The 18,294-nt window shown below is 36.2% G+C and overlaps 2 protein-coding genes across 2 annotated transcripts; both read left to right on the forward strand.

The window, feature by feature from the left end:
- The first annotated feature begins 3,175 nt into the window (after positions 1-3,175).
- Positions 3,176-7,154, forward strand: LOC104244049 (PWWP domain-containing protein 5). The gene is made up of 2 exons (XM_009799348.2): positions 3,176-3,313; positions 3,471-7,154. The coding sequence occupies exon 2, from the start codon at positions 3,480-3,482 to the stop codon at positions 5,988-5,990; it is 2,511 nt and encodes an 836-aa protein (XP_009797650.1). The 5' UTR covers positions 3,176-3,313; positions 3,471-3,479; the 3' UTR covers positions 5,991-7,154.
- A 1,618-nt stretch (positions 7,155-8,772) lies between these two features.
- Positions 8,773-17,246, forward strand: LOC104244047 (uncharacterized). Its single transcript, XM_009799346.2, has 9 exons — positions 8,773-9,083; positions 10,521-10,682; positions 10,759-10,998; positions 12,880-12,914; positions 13,007-13,135; positions 13,573-13,720; positions 13,817-14,472; positions 14,622-16,824; positions 17,019-17,246. Exons 1-8 carry the CDS (start codon positions 8,948-8,950, stop codon positions 16,794-16,796), a joined length of 3,681 nt encoding a protein of 1,226 aa, XP_009797648.1. The 5' UTR covers positions 8,773-8,947; the 3' UTR covers positions 16,797-16,824; positions 17,019-17,246.
- Positions 17,247-18,294: the final 1,048 nt, after the last annotated feature.

The raw sequence follows: 18,294 nt of genomic DNA on the forward strand, positions 1-18,294 counted from the left end.
GTCCGGGTCTGTTTACCCAAAACGTTGATCGAAGTTAACAAAAATCATTTTTTAGGTCAAAAATTATTATTTCATAAATTTTCCAAATAAAGGCTTTCCGGAATCACGTTCGGACTGGGCACACAAATTGAGAAGAGATAAAATGAGGTTTTTAAGGCCTCGGAATACGGATTCGAATTCTAAAACAGAAGATGACCCTTTGGGTCATTACAAATATATGCACGCAAGGTGGAGAAATGTAGTATGAGTACTACCAACACCATGTACTCAATAAGTAACAAACCTAACCTTAGATTGAAAGTAGTGACGAGCTGGAACAAAGGTCGGGTCCAACACCAATAGCTTAAATTTTAGTTCCCCTTCTAAAACTCGATTTCGACAATGGTGTCAGTGAAGGTGCTACTGCCGGTAAAAGAATCTCATAATTTTCATCTGGTTTTATTTTTTCTTTCTTTGATTTTTCCAATTTTTTTAAAGTTGTTTTAAATTGTGGTGGTTAAGCATTGTACTTTCTGTAGTATTCTGCTAAACATGCGGTAGACAAAGGGACTGCTTGGATTTTGAGAAGTGATAGTAAAATTAAAAAAAGAGAGGAGTGTATTGATGGTTTTGGAGAGATTCACCGGTAACAGTGACATAGCGGGGAAAACGAGGCTGATTGAAAATTGTAACTAAACGTGAGTTTGGTTATGGATTTGCAGACGAAGGAAGAAGGGGTGGTGATGTGCGGTGATGGCGGGTAGAATATTGAGAAATGGAATAGTAGAAGAGAGAGGGTTGTTTGGGATTTCATTTTTTGTAAAAAAGGAGATGGATTTGGAATTTTTATAAATAAATAATATTTTGTAAAAAATAATGATGTGGCATTAATTTAGCTGAGGTGGATATGATATGTCTTTCATGTCAAGCGAGTGAGCAGTAGAGGTGTTTAAAATTTATATTTTGATCGCGTTCAAGTATCCGATTGAAACTTTGTGGAGTAGAGGGACCGGGATGACAAAAACCAAACTAATACAATTTTCTCTCAAGCTATTCTGTCGTAAATTTATATGTTAGGGAAAAAAGTAGAATTATAGGTTTAAAAGTCCGCTAGAATTTACTTGGTATTGAGTTTTTCTTTTCTTTTTTTGTCAACAAAAGCTAGGTATATACTAACTATAGTAAAATTAGTAATATGTACGAGTGCGGAAATCATGAGAAAATATATAAAACTAAAAGTTATATTGAATTTTTATAGTACTAATTGGAAAGTTTAAAACAATTACCTCAAAACTTGAAAACTATTACTAACATTATATATTAGATGTCTTGAAGTATGCATTGCTCGTGTACACTATTTTAATACATAATTTTTTTAAAATCTCATATAAATATTATATTTGAGTTATAAATAAAAATATGTTTCTTGAAATTATTAGTGTCGATTGTATATACCTAACTAAATATTAGGAGAAATTATCTTGTAGAAGTTCTTCAATTTCACAAGTTATCATATTTTCCTTTTAGCTTCAGCAATCACACATAACCCTCAAAGGTTTAAGTATTGTCCAGAAACTTTTTTTCTGAAAAGCTATTCACAAGTTTATTTTACAAGACACAAACAATATTAATAAACTGACAGAAAATAATAATTTTTTTCCCACGAATAAAATATTTTTTTATTTTCTTAATTAATAAAAAATAGACAGAATACCTAAAAACCCTTCTAACTCGCGTGCTTTATCCAAGTTCCCCTTAAACTTTACCTAGTCCTAGTTACCCCCTTATACTTAGTTTTTCATAATATCTATCTCCTTAATCCATATCAACTTATAAGGGTGTAATCGCACGCCTACCATATTGGAATAATAGCTGATGTGGCTGTCCACATTGGCAAACAAATAACTTTTTAATTATCTCAATTTAAATAATTTAGTCTACAGTTAAAAAAAATCGAAATTAAAAATTACAAAGCATCAATATTTTCTCAGTTTCTAAGTCACAAAGGAGACACTCTCTTATATCAGTTAGAGAAATTTTAGGGCTTTCCTCATATTATTTTCCAAACTTGTACTTGTGACCCATCTCTGTTGACTTTTGTTTGGGTTTAGGGAGTAAAAAAAATCTGAGTTTCTTGCTCTCGAAAGTAAATTTTTCAATCTATTCATCAGTGTAACTCTCTATATGAATAATAGTAACCCACTAACATAGGCAATCAATAAATAAGACTAAAAAGTATCTAATAAAGAAAGAAATGGAACAAAGAAAAATGAGAAAAGTAGAAAACTCGGTACTTTAGTGGAGGATGAAAGAAATTATATTGAAGAATATAAAGAAATGGCAGTTGAAATGGTTAAAAAGTAAGGGAATGGTATTTTAATATGAACTCTCCCATTTGAACAATAAATGTGGCTGTTATTTTTCATTCTCACGCGTCAAAGAACATGTGAAATCACTTACTCTACCAGGTGGCCATTTGAGGGGGTAAAGACTGAAAAAACCAAGTATAAGGGGATAATTAGGACTAAGTAAAGTGTAAGGAGACCTAAATTAAACGTGCCAAGTTTTTTTTTTTTTTGGGGGTGGGGGGTCTTTAGGTATTCAACTATTTCCAGTATAAACTATCTGTATTACAATGAAAAAATTAAACAGTTTATAAGCTGATTTTAAACGTCGGTGCAAATTTAGAGTCAATTAGGCCATTTAGCCTTACGAAAATAAGAGCCAGTTTGGACATAAGAATTTCTTCATTTTTTTCTCGAAATTTTTTCACTTTTTCCTCGAAATCAATATTTGGCCATACAATTTTTAATTTTTACTTGAAGATGAATTTTTGATTTTTTCGAAAATTTAAAAACTCCAAAAAAACTGCTTTTCAAATTTTTACTCAAATTTTATTCATGTCCAAACACAACTCTAATTTTTAAATACTATTTTCACTTAAAAAAATTTACTTTTTTTAAAATTTTACAATTCTTATGTCCAAACGCCCACTAACAATTAAGGTAGCTTCAAACAATATAGTGAATTTTTTCGGATTTACTCAAAAATAACTTGATTGTTTTTTGCATGTCATACCGAAAAACGACATCGTAGTGACACGTGTTATTTCAAACAACTCAACGGCAGCCCTTTTACATCTTTTTATCCCAGTCCCCAACCCCAAAAATATATACAGTCTAAAATTAAAAAATTAAAAGGATTCACTGAAATAAAAACAAAATTTACACTCATATTTTTGTGGAATTTTCTCTCACTATATATCCATTTCTCCATCTAAAGGAAAATTAATATTCAGAGGTTTCATAGCTTTCAGAAGAAGCATCTACGCCAGGTAAACACTACAAATCTCTTTGCATGTGTTAAATTTGAATTGAACAGCTTTAATCAATGTAGTTATTGTTTTGCTTTTTTTTTTTTTTTTTCATTTCCTTTAAGATTTTTCCCCCGATGCATGCATGTGTATAATTATGTTGTTATGTATTGATTAGGGTTTCTTCATGTCGGCAAAATACGATCCTGCTGACCTAAATTCCGGAGTTGTTAATGTTGAGGTGAAAAACGAGGCTATTAATGTTGTTAGTGTTGGTCAGTTAGGAAATGAAACCCTAATTGAGAATCGAAGTAATCAGCATTTAGTTGGTGAATCTGTTGTTGATGGGATTAGGGTTTTTGGAGAAGGGAATGACGCTGGTGAGGGTTTAAGAGTGCAAATGGAAGATTTAGATGTGGAAATTGATTTGGATTCGGGGGATCTCGATGGTCAAATGGGGTTTTTAGGAAATGATAAGGTTGATGTTGAACCTTTTACTGATCTTGGTGTGAACGAGAGCAGAGGGCAAAAATTTGATCAATTCGAAGACCTGAGAAGTGTGTCGTTTGTCGAAAACCATGTGGGTGATGCTCAAGGGGGGTTTTCACACCTTGCCCGAAACAGGAATGTAGTCGAAGGAAATTTCATGCAAGACGTATTAGGTGGGAAGAATGAATTTGTTCCTGATGGTATAGTAGTTAATAGTGACTTTAAAGGGGTGGATATGAAAGGGAATGAAGATGGATTAAAAGAAGAACAACTGATAGAAGCTGAGTTGAAAAATGAAGATGGCATAGGTGTTCGGCCTGATGCTCTTGTTCCCGAAAGACGAGGGGATGAGGACAGAATGGAAGAGGAAGGTAAATTTTATGTGTCTGATTTAGTTTGGGGTAAGGTGAGGAGTCATCCTTGGTGGCCTGGGCAGATATTTGAGCCTTCTGCTGCATCAGACAGAGCAATGAAATACTTAAAAAAGGACAGCTATCTGATAGCATATTTTGGTGACCAGACATTTGCATGGAATGAAGCATCTCGCATTAAGCCATTTAGGATGTATTTCTCTCAAATGGAGAAACAGAGCAACTCAGAACGCTTTTCTCATGCCGTGGACCGTGCTCTAGATGAAGTCTCTCAACGGATTCAGTTTGGGCTGGCCTGCCCATGTTTGCAGGAGGAGACCCGAGCAAAAATGAAATCCCAGATTGTTATCAATGCTGGTATCAGGGCAGAATCAAGCATGAGAGTTGGAGGTGACTACTTTTCAGATGAAACCTCATTTAACCCTGCCGAGCTTGTTAGATCACTGAAGTCAGCAGCTGCAGCCCCACGTTCTAGGATTCATAGATTGTCATTTATATTGGCAAAAGCTCAATTGGCAGCCTTTAATCGCTGGAAGGGTTATTACGAGCTCCCAGTAATAGAAGAATATAGTGATTTGGAGAATGATAATGATGTTGAACCACTGCATGGGGAGAAAGATGCTATTGATGTGGCAGGAGTGGCTTCAGAGGAAAATTCAGATCTCCAAGGTACTTCCTCTACAAAGCGTCGTCGACACTCGGGGGTTGACGAGCACCATGGTGGAAAAGAAAAATCAATGTCCATCTTGATATATGGGAGCAGTTCAGGCATATCAAATAATCAGAAGAAATCTAGAGGGAGAGCTGGGCGGGAGTGGAAGTCTATGTCTTTTGAGAAGAGAATTCTAGCATTTGACTCTTTGCCTAGTGATTCCAAGGCAAAAAGAAGGAAAAAGGTAGTGTTACAAAGCAGTGGTAATAAGATGTCTTCACCACCTAAAGCTGCAGACAAAATTCTCAAGTCTACTGATGGAAGTTCCCAAAGAAGAATTGGTAAGCGTAGTGAAAAGTCGAGAAATGTTGGTTTTGGAGATTCAGTACCTGCTCCCGTGAAATCTGAAGAACGGTTGATTCCAAAAGAGTTCCCTCCTCCAATAGAGATGCTCTCAAAGCTCTATTTGGCTGCCAGGGATCCCATGAATGGGTATAGCATTTTGTTATCACTAGCTGGTCTGTTCTGTGATTACAGAAATATGACTAGCTTGGAAACTACTGAGTCAAGAGACCACACAAATATGGTAGAAAAGCATGTAGAGAAGAAATCATCCAACTCGGCCTCTCCTGAAACATTGTTAATAGAAGGTATTGAAGACTCCTATTGGACTGACAGGATTATTCAATGCTACCCTGAGGATCAGGTGTTATTTGAGGTCCAAAATCAAGAGGATTTTCCTAATGCTAAATGGGATACTTCTCCAGGCCTGAGTCCAAGCTTGAACAATAAACAAGAAGTAGGTGGCTTGGTTGAGAATTCAGAAAGAGAAAATCTATCTGTTCTTGTGCATGGAAATTCTGAGTACTCCCCAACTGCATTGGTTCTTAACTTTTCAGATCTAGAATCAATTCCTCCTATAGCAGATCTAAACAGAATATTTAGTCAGTACGGTCCACTTTGTGAATCTGAGACTGAAGTTATTGACAAGAGCAAACGAGGGAAAGTTGTTTTCAAGAGGCGCGCTGATGCTGAAACTGCTTTTAGCAAGTCAGGGAAATTTAGTATTTTTGGTCCATCACTCATCAGTTACCGCCTACAATATTCTCCATCACCACGCAAAGCGTCTTGTACCTCAAAGCGTAAAAGGAAGTATGCAGCGTCTCTTGAAGTGAATGGAGTTTGAAACTGAAGTTAGATGAATTCGTCATTAGGTGTTTGCAGGATTTTCCCGTATTGATTAAATAGTTAACTTGGTAGCTATGTTAATATGAAAATTTGATGCACATAGTCGAAATTAACTGCTGACCCCTTTTTTCTCATTTAGAACTGTTTTGGATAGTAGAAAGTAAACCGGGAAAGATGACTAAGAGAATTAGATGTCTATCCATTGGTTGAATCTATGTATTCCTACTCAGAAATACAAAACATGTTGGCAGCTAGTCTTCTTAAAGTATATTTTGGTTTTGACAGTTGAGTAATGGATGTACCGTTCGAATTTCTTCTTATTTTTGAATGTTGAGATGTATAGAAGATGCTATAAAGATTTAAAGTAATAGACAAGGTTAGGAATGTAGATATTAGGAAGAAGGTGGGTGTGGCCCCTGTGGATGACAAGATGCGGGAAGCGAGGCTCGGATGGTTCGGACACGTGCGGAGGAGAAGCCTTGATCCTCCGGTAAGGAGGTGTGAGCGGTTGGCCGTGGTGGGTACGAGAAGAGGTAGAGGGAGGCCTAAGAAGTATTGGGGAAAGGTGATCAGGTAGGACATGGTACAACTGCAGATTTCTGAGGACATGACCCTTGATAGAAAGGTTTGGAGGTCAAGCATTAGGATTGTAGGTTAGGGGGTAGTAGAGCTTTTCTTACTTCATACCGGGGTGAGGCGGGGTTGGATTAGGGTTGATCTTAGATGACTTGCAGATTATGTTGGATCCACACTATCCTTGTTGTTTATCTTAGCCCTGAGCCTTAGTTACTGGTTACTGTTATTGTATGTCATTTATCTTTGGTTGTTATGCTTCTGTTACTATTACGGTTTCTACAGGAGTTACTAATGAATTGTCTTTTTTTGTTTTTTTTTTCTCGTCTTTCTGAGCCGAGGGTCTATCGGAAACAACTTCTCTGCCCTATCGGGCTAGGGGTAAGGTCTGCGTACACATTACCCTTCCCAGATCCCACTTTGTGGAATTTTACTGGCTAGTAGTTGTTGTTGGTTTTCCTCTTTTAGTAGTCAAGGGTGTGATTAATCGAAATACTTGGTCATTGCTGCTGAAAATTGCAGGTAATTGACACTGAAATTTGTATCAAGTAGAGCGTATTTTGGGGGATACTTATTGTGTCGCATTCAATCTTTGGCTCCAAGAAATGTTATCTCATATCGAATCTATGGCTCCAAAAAAGTATCATTTCTCCGTTGCATTATTAGAATATAGTAGTGTTTTTTCTCTTAGCAGCTTGGTTATTGGCATAAATGGTGTTATTTAAATTAAATCATGCTTGGAACACATCGTCAGCTTACCTTAAAAAAGTCAACTTCCATGGTATTTCAAGCACCACATAAAGAGGCCCCACATAAAAGGCTTTGGGCACTGGGTTCATTTGACCGAGTAGTTTTGACACAAAGTATAAATTTATAAGTAAAATTATACTATTATAAAGCAACATATATTGTTTTTGAAAGTACAAATAAAGAAGGATTACCAGATTTCTTGTTTATGTCCAGTGGCGAAACCAGAAATATTTTCAAGGGTATTTCAGACCTGAAAGAAGTAAATAAAATTTTCTGACAAAGGGTGTTCAATATATGTTTTATACATCTAAAATCAATATTTTACTTATATACACAATGTACGTTTTTATAATATTTTGGCAAAGGGTGGTCAGATGACCACCTTTTGCAAAAGGTGGCCTCGCCCCTGTTTATGTCGACCTTTTTTCTTTATAAAAAAATAATTTTTAATTCGGAAAAAATAACCTAACTTTCTTTAAAATAACCTACATACTCGTGAGAATTTTCTCATGGAGAATACTTGGACTTTACAGGAGCAATGGTCACGATTAAGGTGATAGTAAATCTTACTACTATACTTACGGTTAAATGTTAAAAAGATAATGTATAAAAGAAATCTCATTCATTTACTCTTTTAGTATAGACACAAGGTTTAACAAGTTTTTTCCATTTTGGTACTCTGTAATAACTATAAACGCAATCTGGTAAATGGTAATTAATTTGGCCTGATAATATAAAGGAGGTTAAATGTAGATAATATCTCGAAATATAGAGGTATATTTGTCCCTTTTCCTATTATAAATTGTAAAGGGGTATGATGTACAAATGATCTGTCTTTTACATATAAAAGATCCAAAAAATTCATTTTCTTAATTTTAAAAGTGTACAGGACCTGCTGTACAAATAGCATTTTCGGATTCTATGTTTGCTTGTCTTTAAAGGTTTAGCGAGTTTTAACTTCTACTCTAAAAATTATTTATATAAAAAACATTTAAAAAGCAGTTACATTTAAACCTTTATAATTAGTAGAGTATTATTTTAGTATCTTGAATACAATGGTAATCAATAACAAATTAAATTACACTAATAATGTAAAAAAAATATTTGCACTGTTAATGCATTTAAAATACACATATAACTTTTCAAGTAATTTAACTTCTTCGTCCTAATAAGATAATCTTACGGCAAATAGTTACTTTTCAAATAATATCACAATAATTACTGTCTAGTTGTTAGAAAGAAAAGATCCAAGCTCAATTTATTAGTTCGAATAAAAAGAAATGTAATAAATAAATAAATTATATTATCAAATTGTATACTCCACTTTAGTTGTACTCGTACACATGGCCAACCCAAGTCAATAATTCAAAATCAGTATACCATTTATTTATTTAAAGCCCAAACGGCTAACAAAATTTTCAATTTTCATTTATAATTTCCCAATTCTTGAAAAACCGCCTCTTAGCAGTTCAAAAATAAAATTCCCCCTTTTTGCTCTACCGCTCCAATTCTATCATCGCCACTTTTGCTCAGAACCCCTTTTATCAAAGAACAATCCAATTTCAAATCGATACTCTCATTATTCTTAGCTATAGATTTTTTACTTTTATTTCACTGAATCTGTTGAAGTAAATGTCAGCTGAAGAGTGTGAAAAAATGGATCTTGAAGTAAATAGTCTTATTGATTTTTCATCAGAAAATGACAGTCTCATTGTAAATTCTTCTTCTCCTCTTCCTTCTTGGGGTCTTGAAGAATACCCATCTTCAGGTTCTTGTTCCTTCAATTTTATTTTATTTTCCATTTTTTCTGTAATTTTTACTTTCTGATTCTTTATTTAGTTTGAAACTGTGGAATAAAAAAGTTGGTTTATTTTTTGGACAAGATCTGGGGAAAATGTGATTTTCTTACACCCTTTTGGCTGTTTAATGTGCTTTGCATGGAAAGATTGAATTCAATTTTTTTTTTTTTTTGCTTTTTTCTAAACCTTATTTCACTTTCTGATGATTTATTTAGTAACTGTTGACTAAAAAGATTAGTTTTTTTATGTTACAATATCTGATAAAAAAATTGAGTTTTCTCACACTATTTGGCTGTTTGATGTGATCTCCGTTGAAAGAATGTGTGCAATTTTAGGAATTTCAAGGTTTTCCATCCCACCCCAAATGAAATTGAAGGAAGAAATGAGCTAATCGAAAAAGTTGACTAATTAGCTTGAGCTGATATGTATTTTCTTGGGGTTCATATATTTGGGCTTAAATGGAGAATTCATGATTCATATAGCCGACCCCAACTTGTTTGGGACCGAGACGTTAGTAGTAGTTGTTCATATATTTGGGCTTCATGCATGTTTATTCCTTTCACTTTTGAGGCCGTTCTAGGGCTGAAGAGAGCTTTAGATAGCTTTTCTAAGATGTTTAAAGTAGTGTTGTTGGAGGAAGATAACCTGTGCTTTAAAGAGCTCTTAGAATGCTACAGTATTTGGTTTATCTCAGAATTATAATTAAAGCTGGACCTGGACTTGACCAGCTCATTTAACTCATAAATGAAAAGGATGCCAACCTTTTGTGAAGCAGCGAGTGGAGATTGTTCCTGAAAAACCTGAACCACTTGACTGACCCCTTCATAGTCCATCCATTAAGGTTGGGGATGGCTGAAACCAATCAGAAGTGCCAATCGCACAGCGAAGCCGGGAAACGGTCGCAGCGCAACGACTAGGACTCGTGTCGGAGCCTCGGAGGAGTTTTGAGCATGAGCTAACACTCATGCAGCTGGATGAGGGGAAACCCTTACATCCGGTTATTAGGTGTGTGTGTGTGTGGGGGGGGGGGGGGCTATCCCGACCCTGCTATAATTATGCTCGTGCAATATTACTTGGTTCAACTCTATTTGGACCTTTCCTCGTATATGAGACCGTAACTGAAAGAACTTAAAGAACAGTTAGTGTTATTGCTTCCCCACAGAAATTTTAGAGTGGCTAAACTTTCTCTTCTGTAAAACCTTAAAGAGTGGATATTTTTGCTGTTTCCTCCTTGGTTTCTATGACAATTTATTAGAGCTAGAAGCATTTTTCTTGCTTATGTTACTTTTTTCATTTGACAGAGGTACTAAGCTGCATCTGCATATCCAATGTGGTATCTTTGTATAAAGATCATTTTATTTTTGTGTTCAGCAAATCATGCTGAGGCTAGAATCTTGGTTTTTCAGGAGCTACTAATATTCAAGAGGAAATGGACATGGCTGGTAAAGGTAACCGTGATGACCAGTTCCCCCAGCTGCATGAGTCAAAAGAGCCTGGAAAGGCCAGAAAAGGAAAGGTCAATTTACGCAAAAGTTTAGCTTGGGATAGTGCTTTCTTTACAGATGCAGGTAGTATACTTCCTATTAAGGGCTTTATTTATGTAATATTCTATTGTGAATTCAAACTTACAAACAACATATTCAGGTGTGCTTGATGCCGAGGAGTTGTCCAGCATTATTAAGGGAGGTGAAAAACACAATTTACCTATGATTGAGGAGGATGTGCGGCAATCTGATGATTCAATCTCCACATTGGAAAGTGATAATTTGACACTAGACCATATTGAAGCTGAGCTGTTTGGAGATATAAGAGCTTCAATCCAGAACCTAACCATTTCAAGTAGTGGGGATGTATCTACAAAGACAGATAGTGGAGCTAATTCTTGTAAGTTAATAGTTGTTTAGATTGGTCAAGTTTATGGAACTGCTTCATTATATTGCATGAAGAAACAAAAAAAAAACACCTAGTGTGATATTCCCCTTCATTTTTGCGAATTCCCGTCACGTACCCCCCCCCCTAAACCCCTTTTTAGTGCCAACCGTGAAACTGTGTGTCCATTCAAGTTAAACTGCCTTCAATTTTTTTGTAGTAACATAACTTTAGTAAGAACTTCACCTTTGCCATATTACAGTATGCACCTCTGCAGTAGATTGCATCTAAAGGGCTTCCGGTTTGATTCTTCAGTATTCAATGATACATCCAGTAAAATCATACATGCTAACCAATTCTTCCAAAGAAGCCTCCTACTCACTGCCAATTTCACCTCAGTCGCAACATCTACTTTGAGCTGCCATGAAATTAGATAGTTTCACCTCAATACTGACGTCTATGGTTGAATTATTTATTAACTTTTAATATTTTCTAGTCCAACTACCACTTTAGGGAACCTCATATCTCACAGATAGTACTCTTGGATGTATGTGGGCAGGATGTTAAAGGTTAATGGGACGAATGAGTACTTTGTTTTCAACGATCCTCGAGGCATAGAAACACAAGGACTTGTTAAGATGAGCAGTAGGTTTAGGAGTAGGGGTGGCAATGGGACGGTGCGGGTTAGAGAGCATCGGGGGCGGTGCAGGTTATAGAATATGCGGGTGCAGTGGGGTGCGGGGTGGGTTCAAACATCTTTTAACAAAATGTATGCGGGGGCGGGCCAGGTTGCGGTTGTGGAGATCCTGTCGATTCATCACTTGAATGGTTGAATAGTTCTTTCCAAAAGGTCTTTAGCTAGACACTTATCAGAAGTTTTTTTTTTTTTCCTATGGGCAAAATTCTTAAAACAATAACAATCCAAAAAACTTAGCAAAAGCTTATTTCTAAAAGGTTATTTCAAAATATTATTCAAACAACACCTGTAGGTGAAAATCGTTAGTCCTATGACCAGCAGCCCAAGACATTCTAAGATTTTGTGGTAACACAACGTAGGAAAAGTTGACCAACATGGAATATTCTAGTATATAATTATTAGAATATAACTTAATTTCAATGCTAATTACTAGAATTACAGTATATAGCAGGTTTGCAAATCATAGTCCATAAGTTTCCTACAGTTTGTTTTTAAATATCATTTTAAAAAGTAAGATGTCTTCTCATGCGATAAAAAATATCTACTGATTAATGCAAGAAGCAAAAAAAAGTTGTAGAAAGTTTAAGCGGGGCGGTTGCGTGGCGGGTTTATGTGGGTGCGGTGGGGTGGGTTGAAAACAAAAAAATTGCTTTGCGGGACGGGGCGGGACGGGTTGGCTTTTTTGCGGGTTAAGACTGAACCCGCCCCGCCCAATTTCCATCCCTAAATTAGGAGGGAAGTTTTAGGCTTAGCTTTTAGAGTTAAAATCAATAGGACATGCAGGGAGTTGTAGTGTAAGCTTATTTTATTAAAAAATTGACTATGAATTTGCTCATTTTCATGAAGCTGTTACATATAATGTTGTTAATTGTTTGATTTGTTTCAAATGGATTGGAGAAAATAGAAGTACATGAGTTTGTAGGTCATGCAGCTCAAACGATGCCATAGAAATAGTTAAAATTGTGTGCACTTTTATTTTCCATCTTAATGTCCTTGTCTTTTTTGTTTGTTTTAAATATTTTCTCAATGAGAGTGGAGGATACATGCATATTTGGGAGGGGGGAGTGGTGGGGGGTTACTTTCTATGGGGTTAAAGATCTTTTTTCAGTTGTTCAAGAAAAGATGCATATTGCTAAGAAATTTAAAAAAGATGCATATTGCCTGCAAATTATTCCAATCTAATGTTTACCTTTTTACAGCTGTGAAGAAAGTGGACCTTGCTTCAAAAGATAGGGTAAGTTTAATTTTGTAGAGGTGTGACACCTGCAGATTTTATTCATAATTCTATAGTTCTCATCTAATATTGTCTATATTCTCAAATGTTAGATGAAGCCAAAGCTTGCTCCAAAAAGAATCATTGGAGCACAAGCCGGGATACCAAAAAGTCAGCCAAAACAAATTACTGGAACACAAAGATTGGGAGGGTTGAAGCAGGATAAGACACAAGTCACACAGGCATGTAATTTGTCTTTAAAATTTCATTTCTGTTACCTACATCAGTTATATTTTAGCGCCGACATCTGATTGAGAAATTGCAGCTCGTACTGATATTTGATTTATTTGTTAGGTTTACATCTCTTATAAAACTTCCTAGTTTTGATTTCTATTAGCCAGTTCAAACAAATTCCTTACAGTGTTGATTGATTGTTAGATTAGAAATATTGTTTGTTTTCATATTTTCATTTCTATAGTCAGCTCAAAGAAATTCCTTACATTTAGAGAAAAAATCATCACTCTTCTCTAAATTAACCTTTTTTGAGTCTGGTGGCAGTAGGCTTTTGAATTATTGGTCAAAAAGGCTGAGTAGATGTTCTATCTCTCATTTGTTTGATTAGCGAAAGAACTGGGATTTTGATATTTTACTGACATTGTCTTATTTTGTTTAAATGCAGCCTATCACCAGACCTACAGATGGAGCATCATTAAAGCCTCCAAAAATTAGCACAAAGTCGCAACCTGTTTCTGCAGGTGTATCCAAAAGGGCTTCTTTGGATATCTCACGAGTCAAAATTGATAATAACAGCACGAAAACTAGTACAGGTAAGCGGTAAAAGAATTTGTTTAAATTTACATTGATGGCATGAAAATATTTTTAAGCAACTTTTCTGGCCTTGTTGTTTTAATGGGAATTTACAGCTTCTGTTAGAGGGGCTCAGACGCCAAAAGCATCTGCCTCAAATAATGCTAGTAGGGTGTTACCGAGACCTGCTATGTCTATGAAGGCCCCTTCTGTCGGCTCTTCAGCTGCGATGAGAATACCTTCAACAAGATCTTCAAGTGATAGCTCTGGAAGTACTTCATCGGACAAGACAGCTAAATCTTCACTTCCTGCAGCGAGGAGAAAGGTGGATAGCAGCAAACCTACTGCTCAACCTTCTGCAAGTGCAAAACTTAGAACCCCTTCAAAAGCTGCATTGAAGAGTAAAGTACCGTCTGGGAATTCTGCCGTCTCAGCTTATCTGATGTCCACTAAGATCAACTCAAGCATATCGCCTGCTAGTTCTATTAGCGAGTGGTCTTCAGCATCATCGTCATCTTCTGCTGCCATGAACCAAAGGTCAAGTAATTTAAGGATTAGCCTTGATACCAGCTCCTGCAGATCATTTGACAGTGACACCTCAACTTTGGATCTGAAGAATCATTTAAGTGATCAGACCTCAAATAAGCCCGAAATTGTGGGAACACCTTCAACTAGAGGAAGTTTAAAGCAAGCAGGCACAATATCTCGTCCGGCCTCTATGAAACCAACGGGACTGCGGATGCCATCTCCGAAGATGGGTTACTTTGACGGGGTTAGTTCAGTCTTCTATTTATACAGTTTTACTTTTCATGTCCTTCAATTAGAAATAATTTACGTGATGACAACATCTAGTATAAATGACGATAAGATCATTACCAAGTGGAAAGAAAAATTTCTCAAGTTAAATTGATTGTCATGCAGGTGAAGGCAGTCCATACTCCTAATGGTTCTCATCCCAGTTTGTCTACTGTGCTGCCCAAGACTGAAGTTACGGTCTGCAGCCCAAACGGAAATTCAAACATGAAAGCTAAGAGTGTAAAAGTTCCACTTAGGGCAAACAGAAAGCCTGAATCTCTGAAGCACCTCTCTCCTGTGTCTTCCTCAGACAAGTCAAATGTTTCAGTTAATCACTCTACTGCACTGCCCAAGACTGTAGCTACCATCTGTAGCCCAAAAGGAAACTCAAACACGAAAGCAAAGAGTGTAAAAGTTCCACTTAGGGCAAATAGAAGGCCTGAAAATCTGAAGCACCTCTCTCCGGTATCCTCTACAGACAAGTCAAATGTTTCAGATAATCACCCTGGTGCTCCAAGTGATATTACTCTTATTCCTGAGTTATCTCTTGAAGTTCATCATGAAATAAGTGGAGCAAATACTTTGAAAAATATGGATGTGGTGGCTGAAGAAGCTGATCCATTTGAAAACATTCGAAGTGCTGGTTTGGTTGTTTCTGAGAGTGAAAACCAAGGCGCGGTGGGCAATGATGCAGGTGCTAGTTTGGTTGCAACTAAGAGTGAAAACCAGGGCGTGGCCAGCAATGATACAGGTGCTAGTTTGGTTGCAACTAAGAGTGAAAACAAAGGCGTGGCAGGCAACGATGCAGGTGCTAGTCTGGTTGCAACTAAGAGTGAAAATCAAGGCGTGGCCAGCAACGATACAGGTGCTAGTTTGGTTGCAACTAAGAGCGAAAACCAAGGCGTGGTGGGCAATGACACATGTGCTAGTTTAGTTGCAATTAAGAGTGAAAACCAAGGCATAGCAAGTACTTTGAACAATAAGGAAGTGTTGGCCGAAGGACCTGATACAGTTGAACACGCTGCAGCTGATGGTTTGGTTGGAATTAAGAGTGAGAACCACGTCATTGTGAGCAATGATACAGTTGTGATTGAGAGTGGAAACCAAAGAGCAAGTACCTTGAACAATGAGGAAGTTGTGCCTGAACGACCTGATACATTTGAACATGTTGCAGGTGATGATTTGGTTGAAATTAAGGGTGAAAACCAAGTCATTGCAAACAATGATATGGATGTGATTAAGAGTGAAAACCAAAGATTAGCAAATTCTTCGAATGATAAGGAAGTTGCGGCTGAAGGACCTGATTCAGTTGAACACGTTCCAGGTGATGGTTTGGTTGCAATTAAGAGTGAAGACCAAGTCATGGCGAACAATGATGTGGATGTGATTAAGAGTGAAAACCAAAGATTAGCAAATTCTTCGAAAGATAAGGAAGTTGTGACTGAAGGACCTGATTCAGCTAAACACGTTGCAGATGATGGTTTGGTTGCGGTTAAGAGTGAAAGCCTAAGTGTTTTGAACAGTGATATGATTGCTGGTTTCATTGCAACTAAAGGTGAAAACCAAGGACCCGATTCAGTTGAACATGTTCCAAGTGATGGTTTGGTTGTGATTACAGGTGAAAGCCAAAGTGTTTTGAACAGTGATATGGTTGCTGGTTTGATTGCTACTAAAGGTGAAAACGTACGCGTTATGGAAAATGAAATGAACTGGGACACTACTGGGAATACTGACATCAAGACTGCGGAGGTTGTTTCAGATAAGAAGGATTCAAGTACTGAAAACAATAGACGGTGTGAAACAGTTGATGGAGATGGAGTAGGTGTTCAGTGCAATCTTAACTATAATTCTGATGTGCTCATCCAGAAGAATGAGATGAACTTGGAGGATAGTTTAAATGGTGACTTCAAAAATACCAAGATTGATCAAGTTGAGGACTCAACTATCAAGGGTGCTGAAATAATGCCATCGTGCCAAACAGGGGATGAAGACAGAGTAGATGTCAAGGATGATTTGAATACTCTCGAGAAAACAAATACAAAGAAAAATGTTTACCAACTAAACAGTCAGGCAGCAGAAGTCAGCACAACCCCATTTAGCGATAAGGTTGAATCTCTAATGAATAAGTTGGCCTATTTGTCACTACATACCCCTGACGCAGCAGCAAGGATGCCATTCGCTATCAAGAATTCTTCCACTGATTTTCTTGATTTTTCTGAAGAAGCTGTCCAGGTAGTTGGGAAGACTGATTTAGATCTTCCTTCTTTAGAAATTGATCATAAAGAAAACAACAATTTATGAGAATGGCCAAGCATGCTTTCATTGCAAGGTAAAAAGATCTGTCGATCCTAATATTACAACTTTACATTAGTCTGAGAAGTGCATCTTTATCATCAAGATCTTTTCTTTTCTCCCAAAATGTGGTCTAACTTTATTCATGAAAAACCGAATCTTTAACCTATTCTGCTTCTTATAATGATGTATTAATGTGTGCTAATTGTGTGTAAACTTTGATGTTCAAAGGTGGTTAGGCTTCAAGTACAAGAAGGCTAGTTTCAGCAGGTGGCAAAGGCATCAGTATTGTATAGCATTTGAGGAAAGGCTTATCTGATGCAAGATTCTTCTGCTTTCAGCTAAGATCAAGGTTTTTGAGAACATATCTTTTTTGATGTTCAAGTACTGATTTGTGTCACAGATACATTTACATAGATGTAAAACCTAGAAATCTTTTCTAGTAAGATTTTCAATCAATCTCACAAGGTGCAATTGTCTTTGCATTAAGAAGTGTTTCAGAGAATTAAAGTTTTCATTATCCACTTCAAAAGGAAATAAGCTGGCATTTTCTTATTCTTTTAGATTTTCCTTATAAATAGTTTGAATTGTTAATTATAGCGACGTATAGTACTTTTTACGTAGTTTTTACATATGTGAATTTTATTTCAAAAAATTTAAAAATTCTATGTTTCAATTCACGGTAAATTAAGAAGTTTGACACAATAAATTTGAACTATGCCACATAAATTGGGATAGAAGCAGTGTATACTATTAGCCCCAAGTCAAAATTCAGATCTCCTTTTTGTTACTCTGAACTAGCTAGGTACTCGATCAATCAAATTAGGATAATTAGTAAAAAAAAAAATTGGGTTTTTATTGACACTAAATATAAATTAATTTAGCTTTTTTAGTCACACTACATATAATAAAATTCATTCATAATCAAAATTATTTTGTTTTGTTTTAACAATGTTGTATTAGAAATTAACTATACCCCTTTGAATTAAATTATACTTAAATAAAACAAGAAAAATCCTTTAGAATGCTCTGTTAAGGATTTACCAGAGCACATTACGTTAGTTCCGTTTTCATTTTATCACTTGACTTCATTTCCGAGAACTCAAAATTTTCATGCAAACAAGTTTATAAGGGATCAAAGAATTAAAGTCAGTAAAAGCATTGATTTTGTGAAGCATGCATCTTATAATAAGATTTAAAAGGTCTTTCTTTTTGGTTTTGGTAAATATGGATTTACAAATTTAATGGACGACTCTGCATCTCATCTCTTGCAAACACACAGACATAGCAAATAACAAGAATAACAAAATGCAGTGTATTCCTATAAATGAGGTCCGAGGAAGGCAGTGTGTATGCAGACCTTACCCCTATCTTATAAAGATAGAGAGGCTATTTTCGATAGACACTCGACTTAAGGAACAGTGAAGATAAAGCAACAAGTAGCAAACAATAGTAACAACAATGTATTATGGTAACGGGCGTGAATGACACAACATGTAATAGTAAA

The sequence above is a fragment of the Nicotiana sylvestris genome, chromosome 7 (assembly GCF_000393655.2).
Source record: "Nicotiana sylvestris chromosome 7, ASM39365v2, whole genome shotgun sequence".
In the NCBI taxonomy this organism is placed as follows: domain Eukaryota; kingdom Viridiplantae; phylum Streptophyta; class Magnoliopsida; order Solanales; family Solanaceae; genus Nicotiana; species Nicotiana sylvestris.

What these genes read in the sequence shown, in the direction of transcription:
- LOC104244049 (XM_009799348.2), top strand. Translation starts at nt 3,480, where the DNA reads ATGTCGGCAAAATACGATCCTGCTGACCTAAATTCCGGAGTTGTTAAT.
- LOC104244047 (XM_009799346.2), top strand. Translation starts at nt 8,948, where the DNA reads ATGTCAGCTGAAGAGTGTGAAAAAATGGATCTTGAAGTAAATAGTCTT. An exon ending in TGAAGAATACCCATCTTCAG is followed by an intron (nt 9,084 to 10,520) that starts GTTCTTGTTCCT and finishes TTGGTTTTTCAG; the next exon opens with GAGCTACTAATATTCAAGAG. An exon ending in ACCTTGCTTCAAAAGATAGG is followed by an intron (nt 12,915 to 13,006) that starts GTAAGTTTAATT and finishes CTCAAATGTTAG; the next exon opens with ATGAAGCCAAAGCTTGCTCC.